At 44.5% G+C, this 14,815-nt stretch overlaps 1 protein-coding gene across 5 annotated transcripts in view; it reads left to right on the forward strand.

Annotated features, from left to right (window-relative positions):
- The window catches only part of vps13a (vacuolar protein sorting 13 homolog A), a 753,359-nt gene that overhangs the window by 483,502 nt on the left and 255,042 nt on the right, over positions 1–14,815 (forward strand). For all 5 annotated transcript variants that reach the window (XM_072516625.1, XM_072516626.1, XM_072516627.1 and 2 more), the window contains 3 exons: positions 3,841–4,126; positions 7,063–7,458; positions 13,811–13,915. In XM_072516625.1, coding sequence (XP_072372726.1) covers positions 3,841–4,126; positions 7,063–7,458; positions 13,811–13,915 — 787 coding nt within the window. The remainder of the gene's footprint in view (positions 1–3,840; positions 4,127–7,062; positions 7,459–13,810; positions 13,916–14,815) is intronic.

A 14,815-nucleotide genomic window follows, 5' to 3' on the forward strand; every position in this document is an offset into this window, starting at 1 on the left:
CAAAGCGCAGAAGAGTAATAGTAATAGGGGACTCTATAGTCAGGGGCACAGATAGGCGCTTCTGTGGACGTGAAAGAGACTCCAGGATGGTATGTTGCCTCCCTGGTGCCAGGGTCCAGGATGTCTCCGAACGGGTAGAGGGAATCCTGAAGGGGGAGGGCAAACAGGCAGAGGTCGTTGTACATATTGGTACTAACGACATAGGCAGGAAGGGGCATGAGGTCCTGCAGCAGGAGTTCAGGGAGCTAGGCAGAAAGTTAAAAGACAGGACCTCGAGGGTTGTAATCTCGGGATTACTCCCTGTGCCACGTGCCGGTGAGGCTAGAAATAGGAAGATAGAGCAGACAAACACGTGGCTAAACAGCTGGTGTAGGAGGGAGGGTTTCCGTTTTCTGGACCACTGGGAGCTCTTCCGGGGCAGGTGTGACCTGTATAAGATGGACGGGTTGCATCTAAACCGGAGAGGCATAAATATCCTGGCCGCGAGGTTTGCTAGTGTCACACGGGAGGGTTTAAACTAGTATGGCAGGGGGGTGGGTACGGGAGCAATAGGTCAGAAGGTGAGAGCATTGAGGGAGAACTAGGGAATAGGGACAGTGTGGCTCTGAGGCAGAGCAGACGGGGAAAAGTTGCTGAACACAGTGGGTCTGGTGGCCTGAAGTGCATATGTTTTAATGCAAGGAGCATTACGGGTAAGGCAGATGAACTTAGAGCTTGGATTACTACTTGGAACTATGATGTTATTGCCATTACAGAGACCTGGTTGAGGGTAGGGCAGGATTGGCAGCTAAACGTTCCAGGATTTAGATGTTTCAGGCGGGATAGAGGGGGATGTAAAAGGGGAGGCGGAGTTGCGCTACTTGTTCGGGAGAATATCACAGCTATACTGCGAGAGGACACCTCAGAGGGCAGTGAGGCTATATGGGTAGAGATCAGGAATAAGAAGGGTGCAGTCACAATGTTGGGGGTATACTACAGGCCTCCCAACAGCCAGCGGGAGATAGAGGAGCAGATAGGTAGACCGATTTTGGAAAAGAGTAAAAACAACAGGGTTGTGGTGATGGGAGACTTCAACTTCCCCAATATTGACTGGGACTCACTTAGTGCCAGGGGCTGAGACGGGGCGGAGTTTGTAAGGAGCATCCAGGAGGGCTTCTTAAAACAATATGTAAACAGTCCAACTAGGGAAGGGGCAGTACTGGACCTGGTATTGGGGAATGAGCCCGGCCAGGTGGTAGATGTTTCAGTAGGGGAGCATTTCGGTAACAGTGACCACAATTCAGTAAGTTTTAAAGTACTGGTGGACAAGGATAAGAGTGGTCCGAGGATGAATGTGCTAAATTGGGGGAAGGCTAATTATGACAATATTAGGCGGGAACTGAAGAACATAGATTGGGGGCGGATGTTTGAGGGCAAATCAACATCTGACATGTGGGAGGCTTTCAAGTGTCAGTTGAAAGGAATACAGGACAGGCATGTTCCTGTGAGGAAGAAAGATAAATACGGCAATTTTCGGGAACCTTGGATGACGAGTGATATTGTAGGCCTCGTCAAAAAGAAAAAGGAGGCATTTGTCAGGGCTAAAAGGCTGGGAACAGACGAAGCCTGTGTGGCATATAAGGAAAGTAGGAAGGAACTTAAACAAGGAGTCAGGAGGGCTAGAAGGGGTCATGAAAAGTCATTGGCAAATAGGGTTAAGGAAAATCCCAAGGCTTTTTACACGTACATAAAAAGCAAGAGGGTAGCCAGGGAAAGGGTTGGCCCACTGAAGGATAGGCAAGGGAATCTATGTGTGGAGCCAGAGGAAATGGGCGAGGTACTAAATGAATACTTTGCATCAGTATTCACCAAAGAGAAGGAATTGGTAGATGTTGAGTCTGGAGAAGGGGGTGTAGATAGCCTGGGTCACATTGTCATCCAAAAAGACGAGGTGTTGGGTGTCTTAAAAAATATTAAGGTAGATAAGTCCCCAGGGCCTGATGGGATCTACCCCAGAATACTGAAGGAGGCTGGAGAGGAAATTGCTGAGGCCTTGACAGAAATCTTTGGATCCTCGCTGTCTTCAGGGGATGTCCCGGAGGACTGGAGAATAGCCAATGTTGTTCCTCTGTTTAAGAAGGGTAGCAAGGATAATCCCGGGAACTACAGGCCGGTGAGCCTTACTTCAGTGGTAGGGAAATTACTGGAGAGAATTCTTCGAGACAGGATCTACTCCCATTTGGAAGCAAATGGACGTATTAGTGAGAGGCAGCACGGTTTTGTGAAGGGGAGGTCGTGTCTCACTAACTTGATAGAGTTTTTCGAGGAGGTCACTAAGATGATTGATGCAGGTAGGGCAGTAGATGTTGTCTATATGGACTTCAGTAAGGCCTTTGACAAGGTCCCTCATGGTAGACTAGTACAAAAGGTGAAGTCACACGGGATCAGGGGTGAACTGGCAAGGTGGATACAGAACTGGCTAGGCCATAGAAGGCAGAGGGTAGCAATGGAGGGATGCTTTTCTAATTGGAGGGCTGTGACCAGTGGTGTTCCACAGGGATCAGTGCTGGGACCTTTGCTCTTTGTAGTATATATAAATGATTTGGAGGAAAATGTAACTGGTCTGATTAGTAAGTTTGCAGACGACACAAAGGTTGGTGGAATTGCGGATAGCGATGAGGACTGTCGGAGGATACAGCAGGATTTAGATTGTCTGGAGACTTGGGCGGAGAGATGGCAGATGGAGTTTAATCCGGACAAATGTGAGGTAATGCATTTTGGAAGGGCTAATGCAGGTAGGGAATATACAGTGAATGGTAGAACCCTCAAGAGTATTGAAAGTCAAAGAGATCTAGGAGTACAGATCCACAGGTCATTGAAAGGGGCAACACAGGTGGAGAAGGTAGTCAAGAAGGCATACGGCATGCTTGCCTTCATTGGCCGGGGCATTGAGTATAAGAATTGGCAAGTCATGTTGCAGTTGTATAGAACCTTAGTTAGGCCACACTTGGAGTATAGTGTTCAATTCTGGTCGCCACACTACCAGAAGGATGTGGAGGCTTTAGAGAGGGTGCAGAAGAGATTTACCAGAATGTTGCCTGGTATGGAGGGCATAAGCTATGAGGAGCGATTGAATAAACTCGGTTTGTTCTCACTGGAACGAAGGAGGTTGAGGGGAGACCTGATAGAGGTATACAAAATTATGAGGGGCATAGACAGAGTGGATAGTCAGAGGCTTTTCCCCAGGGTAGAGGGGTCAATTACTAGGGGGCATAGGTTTAAGGTGAGAGGGGCAAGGTTTAGAGTAGATGTACGAGGCAAGTTTTTTACGCAGAGGGTAGTGGGTGCCTGGAACTCACTACCGGAGGAGGTAGTGGAAGCAGGGACGATAGGGACATTTAAGGGGCATCTTGACAAATATATGAATAGGATGGGAATAGAAGGATACGGACCCAGGAAGTGTAGAAGATTGTAGTTTAGTCGGGCAGTATGGTCGGCACGGGCTTGGAGGGCCGAAGGGCCTGTTCCTGTGCTGTACATTTCTTTGTTCTTTGTTTGTTCTTTGTGAATTTACTCCTGTTTTATCTGTTTTTATACCCTGTCAAATTGTAGAATGCACTTTTTATTTATATAATAAAAGCAAAACACTGTGGATGTTGGTGATCTGAAATAAAAACGAAGTGCTGGAAAAATGTAGCAGCTCTGGAAGCATCTGTGGAGAAAGAAACAGAGTTAACGTTTTGAGTCCAATATGACTTCTTTGGAACTTCCAAAACATTAACTCTGTTTTTCTTTTAATTCATACTTACTGAAAATTAAAATACCTAATTTTAACACGTTATTTGTTTAATGCTTTTGCAGATCAGATCTTCGCTTGCAGCTGATGATGAATGACAAGAAACTAGATCTCTGTGAAGCTATCACATTTGGTCATGTAAACACAAGTACTGAAATAGTATTTCATCGCAAATGCCAGTTTTCTGGAGGTGATGAGCTGGATTCTGTAACGATCAATATTGTTGCAATGCTAGACACGCTGGCATCTGACAATCCTGATGAAAATAATAATGCTTATGTTCTTCATTTATGGCCCAGTGCAATTCTACAAAACCTTCTGCCTTTTACTGTCAGTGTTTCCTTAATGGAGGTACGTTGCCTGTGTATTTTGTGTATTAATAATAACATTTATATTTTTCAATTATTCTTTCTCCACATAGAGTAAAATCTTATTGCCAGAAACAAGGACCCAGACACACTATTACTTTTGAGTTCTAATTCACAAAATCTATTACCTACTGACAGAATAAATTAACATGTTCTAACCTTTTCTGTTCAATCGTTTATTAGTTATTTCTCATTGATGTTGCAGTTAATTAATGCTTTCAACAGTGTAAGGTTTTTGTTACCTGTTTTGCATAGAACTTTGATTCAGTTTAGAATCAATTAATGAACCCTTCTATAGATTTATGTAATTTTCACCATTCTATTTATCCAACATTTAATCACTGAAAAAAGGAACCAGAAAATTTTCACGTTGAATTTCCATTTAGAAATATTGTTTGTTTGATGTGCGTTTCTCTTCTAACCGTCATATATCATACCAGATTTGTTCGGCTTGTTACGACACTATGTCGTAGTCAGTATTACAAGGGAGGAAGTGTTAGGTGTGTTAAAAAGCATTAAGGTAGACAAATCCCCAGGACCCGATGGCATCTATCCCAGATTACTGAGGGAGACAAGAGATGAAATCGCTGGGCCTCTGACAGAAATCTTTGTGTCCTCATTGACCACAGGTGAGATCCCAGAGGATTGGAGGATAGCCAATGTTGTACCGTTATTTAAGAAGGGTTGCAAGGATAATCTGGGTAATTATAGGCCAGTGAGCCTGACATCAGTGATAGTGAAATTGTTGGAAAAGATTCTCCGAGGTAGGATCTATGCACATTTGGAAGTGAATGGTCTTGTTAGCGACAGACAGCATGGCTTTGTATGAGGGAGGTCATGTCTCACTAATTTGATTGAATTTTTTGAGGAGGTGACAAAATGATTGACGAGGGAAGGGCTGTGGATGTTGTCTACATGGACTTTAATAAAGCATTTGATAAGGTCCCTCATGGCAGGCTACTGCAATAGATTAGATCACATGGGGTCAGGGGTGAGCTAACTGGACGGACCCAGAACTGGCTTGGCCATAGAAGAAGCAGTGGAAGGGTGTTTTTCCGAATGGAGGTCTGTAACTAGTGGCGTTCCGCAGGGATCAGTTCTGGGACCTCTGCTCTTTGTAATATATATAAATAACTTGGAAGAAAGCGGTCTGATTAGCAAGTTTGCGGATGATACTAAGATTGCAGGAGTTGCAGATAGTGATGAAGATTGTCAGAGAATACAACAGGATACAGATAGGCTGCAAAATTGGGCAGAGAAATGGCAAATGGAATTTACCCCGGACAAATGCGTGGTGATGCATTTTGGAAGATCTAATTCAGGTAGGAGCCATAAAATAAATGGCAGAACCATCTAGAAACACCGACAAGTACTGGAATAAATACAACAACCGTGGCAAAATATTAACCTTCACCGATTGCACTCGCCCAGCAAGAGACACAGGGAGACTGTCCCCCTTTGTAAACCCTACTCATTATAAGACCATAAGACATAGGAGCAGAGTTAGCCATTTGGCCCATCGGGTCTGCTGCGCGATTCAGTCATGGCGGAAATGTTTCTCATCCCCATTCTCCTGCCTTCTCCCATAATCCCTGATCCCCTTATTAATCAAAAACCTATCTATCTCTGTCTCAAAGATACTCAATGCCTTGTCCCCACAGCTTTCTGTGACAATGAGTTCCACAGACTCGCCACTCTCTGGCTGAAGAAATTCCTCTTCATCTCTGTTTTAAAGGATCGTCCCTTCAGTCTGAGGCTGTGGTCTCTGGTTCTAGTCACTCCTATCAGTGGAGACATCTTCTCCATGTCCATTCTATCTATGCTTCTCAGTACTCATCCTTCTACCCTTCATTTGAGTACAGACCCAGAATCCGCAACCGCTCCTCATATGTCAAGCCCTTAATTGCCGGAATCTTTCTGGACCCCTCCAAGGCCAGCACATCTTTCCTTCAAAATGGGGCCCAAAACTGCTCACCATATTCCAAATGGGGTCTGACCAGAGCCTTATACTGCCTCAGCAGTACACCCCTTCTCTTGTATTCTAGCACTCTCAAAATGAATGTTATAATGCATTTGCCTTCCTAACTGCCAACAGAACCTGCATGTTAACCTTAAGAGAATCCTGAACCAAGACTCCCAAGTTCCTTTGTGCTCAGATTTCCAAAGCCTTTCCCCGTTGAGAAAATAGTCTAAACCTCTAATTCTTCCCACCAAAGTGCATAACCTCACATTTTTCCACATTGTATTCCATCTGCCACTTCTTTGCCCATTCTCCTAGCCTGTCCAAGTCCTTCAGCAGCCTCCCCACTTCCTCAACACTACCTGTCCTTCTACATATCCTCGTATCATCTGCAAACTTACCAACAATGCCCTCAGTCCCTTCTTCCAGATGGTTAATGTATATCATGAATAGCTGTGGCCCCAACACTGATCCCTACGGAACACCACTAGTCATCAGATGCCATTCTGAAAAACTGGCCTTCTGCCAGTCAGCCAATCCTCTATCCAAACCAGTACCTTGCCCCTAGCACAATATTTTCAACAGTATCATCTCCTACGTCATTTTATATTGCCTGCTTCAAAGGCATGAATAATGCATACAAGACTAGGAAAGCAAAAATAATTTTCATATTTAATCTATCTACAGAACTTCCTCTCATGAACTTTTACAGTTTTCAGTTGTTCATATTTAGCTCAGCTACTACAACTGAATAACAGTGTTATTTAACAAATATCTAGTGTAACCCAACAATGGCTATGATACTATTTCAGAAGTTTGTAAATTCCTTTGTGAAATAATAGTGCCACACAATTTTTGTTCTCCAGTGTTTGTCAGAACGTATTTTATACATGCAAATATGCTGAAGATGTTGAAAAATAAATACAATAATCATACAATAAAAACAACTCTTGTTGCAGGAAAGTATGAAACAAAGGTTGACTCTAGATGAAGGACATTCTGCCCAGCTTCATGATGCTGTACTGGACAAAACCAAACTGGCACTGACAATTATTGACTATTTAGAACATAATTGGGCAGGAGAATACGAAATCAAAAGCAGTCAACCAGATATTGAACTAATCAAATTTAATTGCTATTTTGATGGTGAAGAGAGTGAAATGGATATTGCAATCCATACAACATACAATGTTGGACATGTGATGCTAGAATTGTACAGCCCCTATTGGATGATGAATAAAACTGGGCGAATGCTTCAGTATAAAGCTGATGATGTTCACCGTAAGCATCCTTTGGACTACAAAAAGCCACTTCTTTTTTCTTTTGGATCAAAATGCTATTTTGAAAAGAATAAGGTGAGTCATGATTGTCCTTGTTGTTTTGTCTCATGATATTTAATCCTCATTTGTTTTTCTGGTACACGAATATACAAAATGAGGTCTTACTCTGCTGGTCTCAAGAGATCATTGAGCTTTTTTTGACATTGCAACCCAAGTGTGAATACAAGCTAGAGTCACAGTGTAAATGTGAGCCAGCTACAGTGCAGACTTTCTTTGCACTGAGTGCTGAATTTGGGTGCATTTGAGTACTATAGTGAGAGTTTGGTGACTGAGGGAGTTAGGTGAGGAGGGAGTACGGTTCTCCTTTTATTTCCTTTCCTACATTTCCTCAAAGAGCGTGAAGGGAGTCGGGAGTTTAGAGAGACTGCAGCTGACTGGGAGCAGAGCCGGAGAGCGGAGTTCCAGTTGCACCACAGTGCAGCTATATTCTGTAAGGTAAGAGGGGATGGAGGCTAGGGCAATTGCATGCTCCTCCTGTAGGATGTGGGTGGTGAGGGATACCACCGGTGTCCCCGCTGACGGTACCTGCGGGAAGTGCACCCAACTCCAGCTCCTCACAGACCGTGTTAGGGAACTGGAGCTGGATGAACTTCGGATCACCCGGGAGGCAGAGGGGGTAATAGAGAAGAGTTACAGGGAGGTAACCACACCCAAGGTACAGGACAAAAGTAGCTGGGTAACAATCAGGGGAAAGAAAACAAATGGGCAGACAGTGCAGGGATCCCTCGTGGCCGTTCCTCTTCAAAACAAGTGGACCGTTTTGGATGCTGTTGGGGGGGATGACCTACAGGGAGAAGGCCCTAGCAGCCCGGTCTCTGGCACTGAGTCTGGCTTTGTGGCTCAGAAGGGAAGGGGGGAGAATGGAAAAGCAATAGTGATAGGAGACTCAATGGTTAGGGGAATAGATGGGAGATTCTGTGGTCGCAAGCGAGACTCCCGGAAGGTATGTTGCCTCCCGGGTGCCAGAGCCAGGGATATATCAGATCGAGTCTACAGGATTCTTAAGGTGGAGGGGGAACAACCAGAAGTCGTGGTGCACATAGGCACCAATGACATAGCTAAGAAAAGGGATAAGGATCTAAAAAGTGATTTTACGGAGTTAACTTGGAAGCTAAAGAGCAGGACAAGCAGAGAAGTGATCTCAGGATTGCAACCACGTGCAAGTGAGGCAAGGAACAGAGAGCGAGTGCAGCTGAACACGTGGCTACAGGGCTGGTGCAGGAGGGAAGGCTTCTGATATGTGGATCATTGGGATATCTTCTGGGGAAGGTGGGACCTGTACATGAAGGACGGATTGCACCTAAACTGGAGGGGCACCAATATCCTGGGTGGGAGGTTTGCTCGACTCTTCGGGAGGGTTTAAACTAGTTTGGCAGGGGGATGGGAACCTGAGCTATGGATCAGAGGATAGGGTAGTTGTTGAACAGGCAGAAATAGTATGCAGCAAGTCTGTGAGGAAGGTAGACCGTTGATAGGGTAAAGTTGCACTCAGTGGAATGGGTTAAAGTGTGTCTGTTTCAATGCAAGGAGTGTCAGGAATAAGGGAGATGAACTTAGAGCATGGATCAGTACTTGGAACTATGATGTTGTGGCCATTACGGAGACATGGATTTCACAGGGGCAGGAACGGTTGTTAGATAGGAGCTGAGGAGCATAAAGTGGAAACAATTGTTCTTGGGGAATGCACAATAGTAATGTGGGGATTGTTTAAGGAGCACATGCTGCGAGTGCTGAATTGTTTTGTCCCACTGAGACGAGGAAGGAATGGTAAGGTGAAGGAGCCTTGGATGACAAGAGAAGTGGAGCCTCTAGTCAAGAGGAAGAAGGAAGCTTGCGTAAGGTTGAGGAAGCAACGATCTGACTCGGCTCTAGAGGGTTACAAGGTAGCCAGGAAGGAACTCAAAAATGGACTGAGGAGAGCTAGAAGGGGGCATGAAAAAGCCCTGGCGGGAACGATTAGGGAAAACCCCAAGGCATTCTGCACTATGTGAGAAATAAGAGGATGATCAGAGTGAGAGTAGGGCCGATCAGAGTTAGTGGATGGAGCTTGTGCCTAGAGTCTGAAGAGATGGGGGAAAGCCCTAAATAAATACTTTGCTTCAGTATTCACTAGAGAGAGGGACCTTGTTGCCCATGAGAACAGTGTGAACCAGGTTAATAGACTCAAACAGGTTGATGTTAAGAAGGAGGATGTGCTGGAGATTTTGAAAAGCATTAGGATAGATAAGTCCCCTGGGCCTGACGGGATATACCGAAGGTTGCTACGGGAAGAGATTGCTGTGCCGTTGGCGATGATCATTGCGTCCTCACTCTCCACTGGAGTAGTACCGGATGATTGGAAGGAAGCAAATGTTGTTCCCCTATTCAAGAAAGGGAATAGGGAAATTTCTGGGAATTACAGACCCATCAGTCGTACGTCTGTGGTGAGCAAAATATTGGAAAGGATTCTGAGAGATAGGATTTATGATTATTTAGAAAAACATAGTTTGATTAAAGATAGTCAGCATGGCTTTGTGAGGGGCAGGTCATGCCTCACAAGCCTTGTTGAATTCTTTGAGGATGTGACGAGACACATTGAAGGTCGGGCAATGGATGTGGTGTTTTTGGATTTCAGTAAGGCATTTGATAAGGTTCCCCATGGTTGGCTCATTCAGAAAGTATGGGGGCATGGGATACAGGGAAATGTGGCTGTCTAGATACAGAATTGGCTGGCCGAAAGAAGACAGCGAGTGGTCCGCCTGGAGGTCGGTGACCAGTGGTGTCCCGCAAGGATCCGTTCTGGGATCTCTGCTCTTTGTGGTTTTTATAAATGACTTGGATGAGGAAGTGGAAGGGTGGGTTAGTAAGTTTGCCGATGACACAAAGGTTGGTGGAGTTGTAGATAGTGTTGAGTGTTGTTGCAGGTTACAACAGGACATTGACAGGATGCAGAGCTGGGCTGAGAAGTGGCAGATTGAGTTCAACCTTGATAAATGTGAAGTGATTCATTTTGGAAGGTCGAATTTGAATGCTGAATGCAGGGTTAAAGGCAGGATTCTTGGAGGTGTGGAAGAACAGAGGGATCTTGGGGTCCACGTACATAGATCCCTCAAAGTTGCCACCCAGGTTGATAGGGTTTTTAAGAAGGCATATGGTGTGTTGGCTTTCATTAATTGGGGGATTGAGTTTAAGAGCCTCGAGGTTTTGCTGCAGCTTTATAAAACTCTAGTAAGACCACACTTGGAATATTGTGTCCAGTTCTGGTTGCCTCATTATAGGAAGAATGTGGATGCTTTGGAGAGGGTACAGAAGAGATTTACCAGGATGCTGCCTGGACTGGAGGGCATGTCTTATGAAGAAAGGTTGAGGGAGTTAGGGCTTTCCTCACTGGAGCGAAGAAGGCAGAGAGGTGACTTGATAGAGGTGTACAAGGTGATGATAGAGTGAATAGCCAGAGACTTTTCCCCAGGGTGGAAATGGCTGTCACGAGGGGACATAATTTTCAGGTGATTGGAGGAAGGTATAGGGGAGATGTCAGAGGTAGGTTCTTTACACAGAGAGTGGTGAGTGTGTGGAATGCACTGCCAGCAGAGATGGTGGAGTCAGGGTCATTAGGGACATTTAGGCGATTCTTAGACAGGCACATGGACAGCAGTAAATTGAAGGGGTGTAGGTTAGGTTGGTCTTCGATTAGGATAAATGGTCGGCACAACATCATGGGCTGAAGGGCCTGAACTGTGCTGTACTGTTCTATGTTCTATGTAAGCCCTACACTGCTGACCTCAGCTGCAACCTCCTCCCAGGCTGCATGTCTGATGGACGAGCTCTCCTCGCAACTGGCATTAGTTGCTCATACCTAGTCGACCAGCCCAGAAGGGGGCGTGGAGATATTCTTTATTGGACCTCAGGGCTACTTATGCCCATCTTCCTTGCCTCTCCCCTCGCTCCATTGTGATCTTGTGCATTTCACTCGTATTCCCCCTCCTCAAATGTTGTTTGCTGCAACTAGAGAACTGCTCTATATTAAGATCTTGAAAACATGTTGATGCTCAAATTGAATGCCACCTCTGATCAGTGGCAGGAAACAGCTTTGACTATGGGCATTTTGCGAAAATATTAAAAACATTCACACTTAACTAAACCAAGCCTGATACTATCTCCTCCCAATGAATTCTCCAGATCAATGTAGAAGGCATACATTTGCTGGTCAGGTGGCCCTTTAAATGAGTGGCCTTGACTTTCTCCCGGGTAACAGCCAATTACTTTGACACTGGACATGCCATCCTCCAGCACCAATTGAGCGGACTGCGCACTCACTTTGGGCCATGCAGGCTGGAAACCTGCCCTCCAGCCTGAATTTGTATAATTGCTGTTTTATGTAGAATGCTTTGATGGCAGAATGTGCAAGCAATTGGTGAAGGACTGCATGTACGCATGTCATTGCTGGCTTTGATGTTCCATGCAGTTGGACACCTCCTTCCATGGAGGAAGACATTATCGCAAAGGGCTGCAAGCTCGCAACATCATGCTGAGGCAACCTCCTCCATTTTCATTTAGCGGGGCATTGTGCATTTGGAAATGTTAGTGCATCGTGTGATCTCAGCTGCGACCCAAGAAGCATCTTTTTTGGCTTAGACCCCCAGGGTACGCATGTGCATTTAGTTGAGCAGAACTCAAGTCCTGCACCTTCCTTAACTGCACCATCTGTTCTTGCTCAATTGTGAAGTATGAGTTATCATTAAAAAATCCAAGTTGTCCTATGGAAGTGCGAGTCTCTGAGCGTTTCTGAGCTCTCCCTAAGTCTTGTGACAATACACTCTCAAAAGGAGTGAGCTCCTCTAATTATAGATCATAGAATTTACAGCGCAGAAGGAGGCCATTCGGCCCATCGAGTCTGCACAGGCCCTTGGAAAGAGCACCCCATTTAAGTCCACACTTCCAACCTATCCACATAGTGCAGTAACCCCACCTAACCTTTTTGGACACTAAGGGCAATTTAGCATGGCAAATCTATGTAACCTGCACGTCTTTGGACTGTGGGAGGAAACCGGAGCTCCCAGAGGAAACCCACGCAGACACAGGGAGAACATGCAGACTCCGCACAGTGATACAGTGACCCAAGCTGGGAATCGAACCTGAGACCCTGGAGCTGTGAAGCAACTGTGCTAACCACCGTGCTACCATGCTGCCCTAATAATAATCATCATGGATGACCTGTACCACTAGCTGCTGAATACATGAACACCTTCTGGGAAATTAAAGACATGACTGAGTACTTGGATCATATTATAGTGGCTTGTGGCATCAAATCAGCAGGATTTGTCATCAGTGTGCCAAGTGGCTGCTTGATATTTAATCCTATTACCAGGTAGATGCTGACTCCCTTCCCTATTTCTGACTGCCACGTACTCTGACATTCTGCTTACCTTCAGCAGCATCCTCTGCAGATATTAATTGAGAGTTGGTTCTTTGCGTCTCCTTGATGTTCCCTGCTAGGATGGAAATAGAGCTTTCAGTGAGAGTAAAGTGATGTGTTTAGCCAATGGTTGGAGAAAATTTGTTGAGGGTAATTTAGGGAAGTGCACAAGATCACAAAAGGTGAATATCAGTGGTAAATGAATAGATAAGGATGTGAGTAGGTAAAAGCGTTAATGTACCATCATTCTAATTTGAGATCACTGAATCTCTTCCGGCATTGGATGTGGCATCACTTGATTCCAATAAGCCATTAAGCAGGAAACTTAAAGAAGAAATGTAATAACTTCGGAAGGATTAAAAGGCGGTGAAAAATGTTTTTAAAAAAAGATCCTTTTATAATATATATATTTTATATATATATATATATAATATATATATATAAATATATATGTAATAAAATTTTGACTTCAGTCAAGCTTTTAAATTCCTGTCACTGCTAGAAATGGGGATCAGAAAATTTATACTGTTTAACCTATACCCATCTGGGAACATCATCTTGCTGTTTAGTTTTTTCCCCCTGTAAACTTTGCAATGAACTTTATGCATCATATTTGCAAAACATCATCTAAATTTCATCTCCTCACATTTGGATTAGATTTTATGATTTCCTTTGCATTGGTCCATTGATACAGAGGTGACAAGATTTTCACAAGTCAGGTTCTTGTAAAACACACCATATTACATGAATAAATACCTTCTGAGCTTATTCTCTTAGGAAAATCATTCCAACAAATTAACAACCGGCACGAAGGCCTGAAGTGCATTATGATGAACTTTTGAAGTGAAGTCACTGCTGTAATGTACCAAAACATGGTAGAGCTGGGCATAATTAATATCAGCACAGCATATTACTCGAAATACAGTGATATGAAATTCTATATGTTTTAATAATAATACTTTAAAAATACAGGTTCAACTTAGGATTACTGACAGCCAGTTGTCAGATTCATTTTCTTTGGACACCGTGGGCAGTTATGGCTCTGTTAAATGCAAAGGACCAAAAAAGGAATATCAGGTAAGATAATATAAGTACTGAATATGATGCCCTATAGCAGCGTTTTATATATTTTTTTTAATGTGTGAATTATATTAATCTTATTATTTAAAGAGATAATGCCCTGGCTCTTGGGTCTTTTTGCCAGTTTATATTTTGTTTCACCAGTACATTATATATTTTTCAAACTAAACAATGTTTTCTACTCTCCCGAAATAATTAATTTTTAAAAATACAATATTTAGTTGGTGCTGAAAATATTCTGGTGGATTTGCTGGCATAGGACTCTGGCAATAGGAGGATGTCCCTTTGACGGGGAATTAGCATTCTGTTGGCTGATGCAAAATTCATCCCACAATTACAAAATTGCAGCTTGGGTTTATGAAGAATCAGTGCAGCTATGGGCGGCACAGTAGCACAGTGGTTAGCACTGTTGCTTCACGGCACCAGGGTCCTAGGTTCAATTCCTGCGTGGGTCACTGTCTGTGTGGAGTCTGCATGTTCTCCTCGTGGGTTTCATCCGGGTGCTCCGGTTTCCTCCCACAAGTCTTGAAAGGCATGCCTGTTAGGTGAATTAGACATGGGGGGGGGGGGAGAGACTGTAACTGATGGGGGGTGAGGGCAAGTGGAGGGGTGGTGGAAAGAACCATAGGGAAAACATAGAAATAAGGGTAGGAAGGGCATCAGGCTGGTTACAAGAGGCCACACGCGGCGACTTGGAACACAAAGGCACCGCAAAGCAGCCACTTTGAAGGGTCCCTAATCAAAGGGAAACGCTGGCGTGTAGGTGCTCACCCACATGGCGAGTGCACAGTTGGAGGCCATGTTGGGTGACCCTGACCAAAGGGAGACCCCAGAAGCACAGGGGCCCGGCCTCATGGTGAGAACTGTGACCACGGCCATTTTGGATGGCCCCTTAAC

The sequence above is a fragment of the Scyliorhinus torazame genome, chromosome 9, assembly GCF_047496885.1.
Source record: "Scyliorhinus torazame isolate Kashiwa2021f chromosome 9, sScyTor2.1, whole genome shotgun sequence".
Lineage (NCBI taxonomy): Eukaryota > Metazoa > Chordata > Chondrichthyes > Carcharhiniformes > Scyliorhinidae > Scyliorhinus > Scyliorhinus torazame.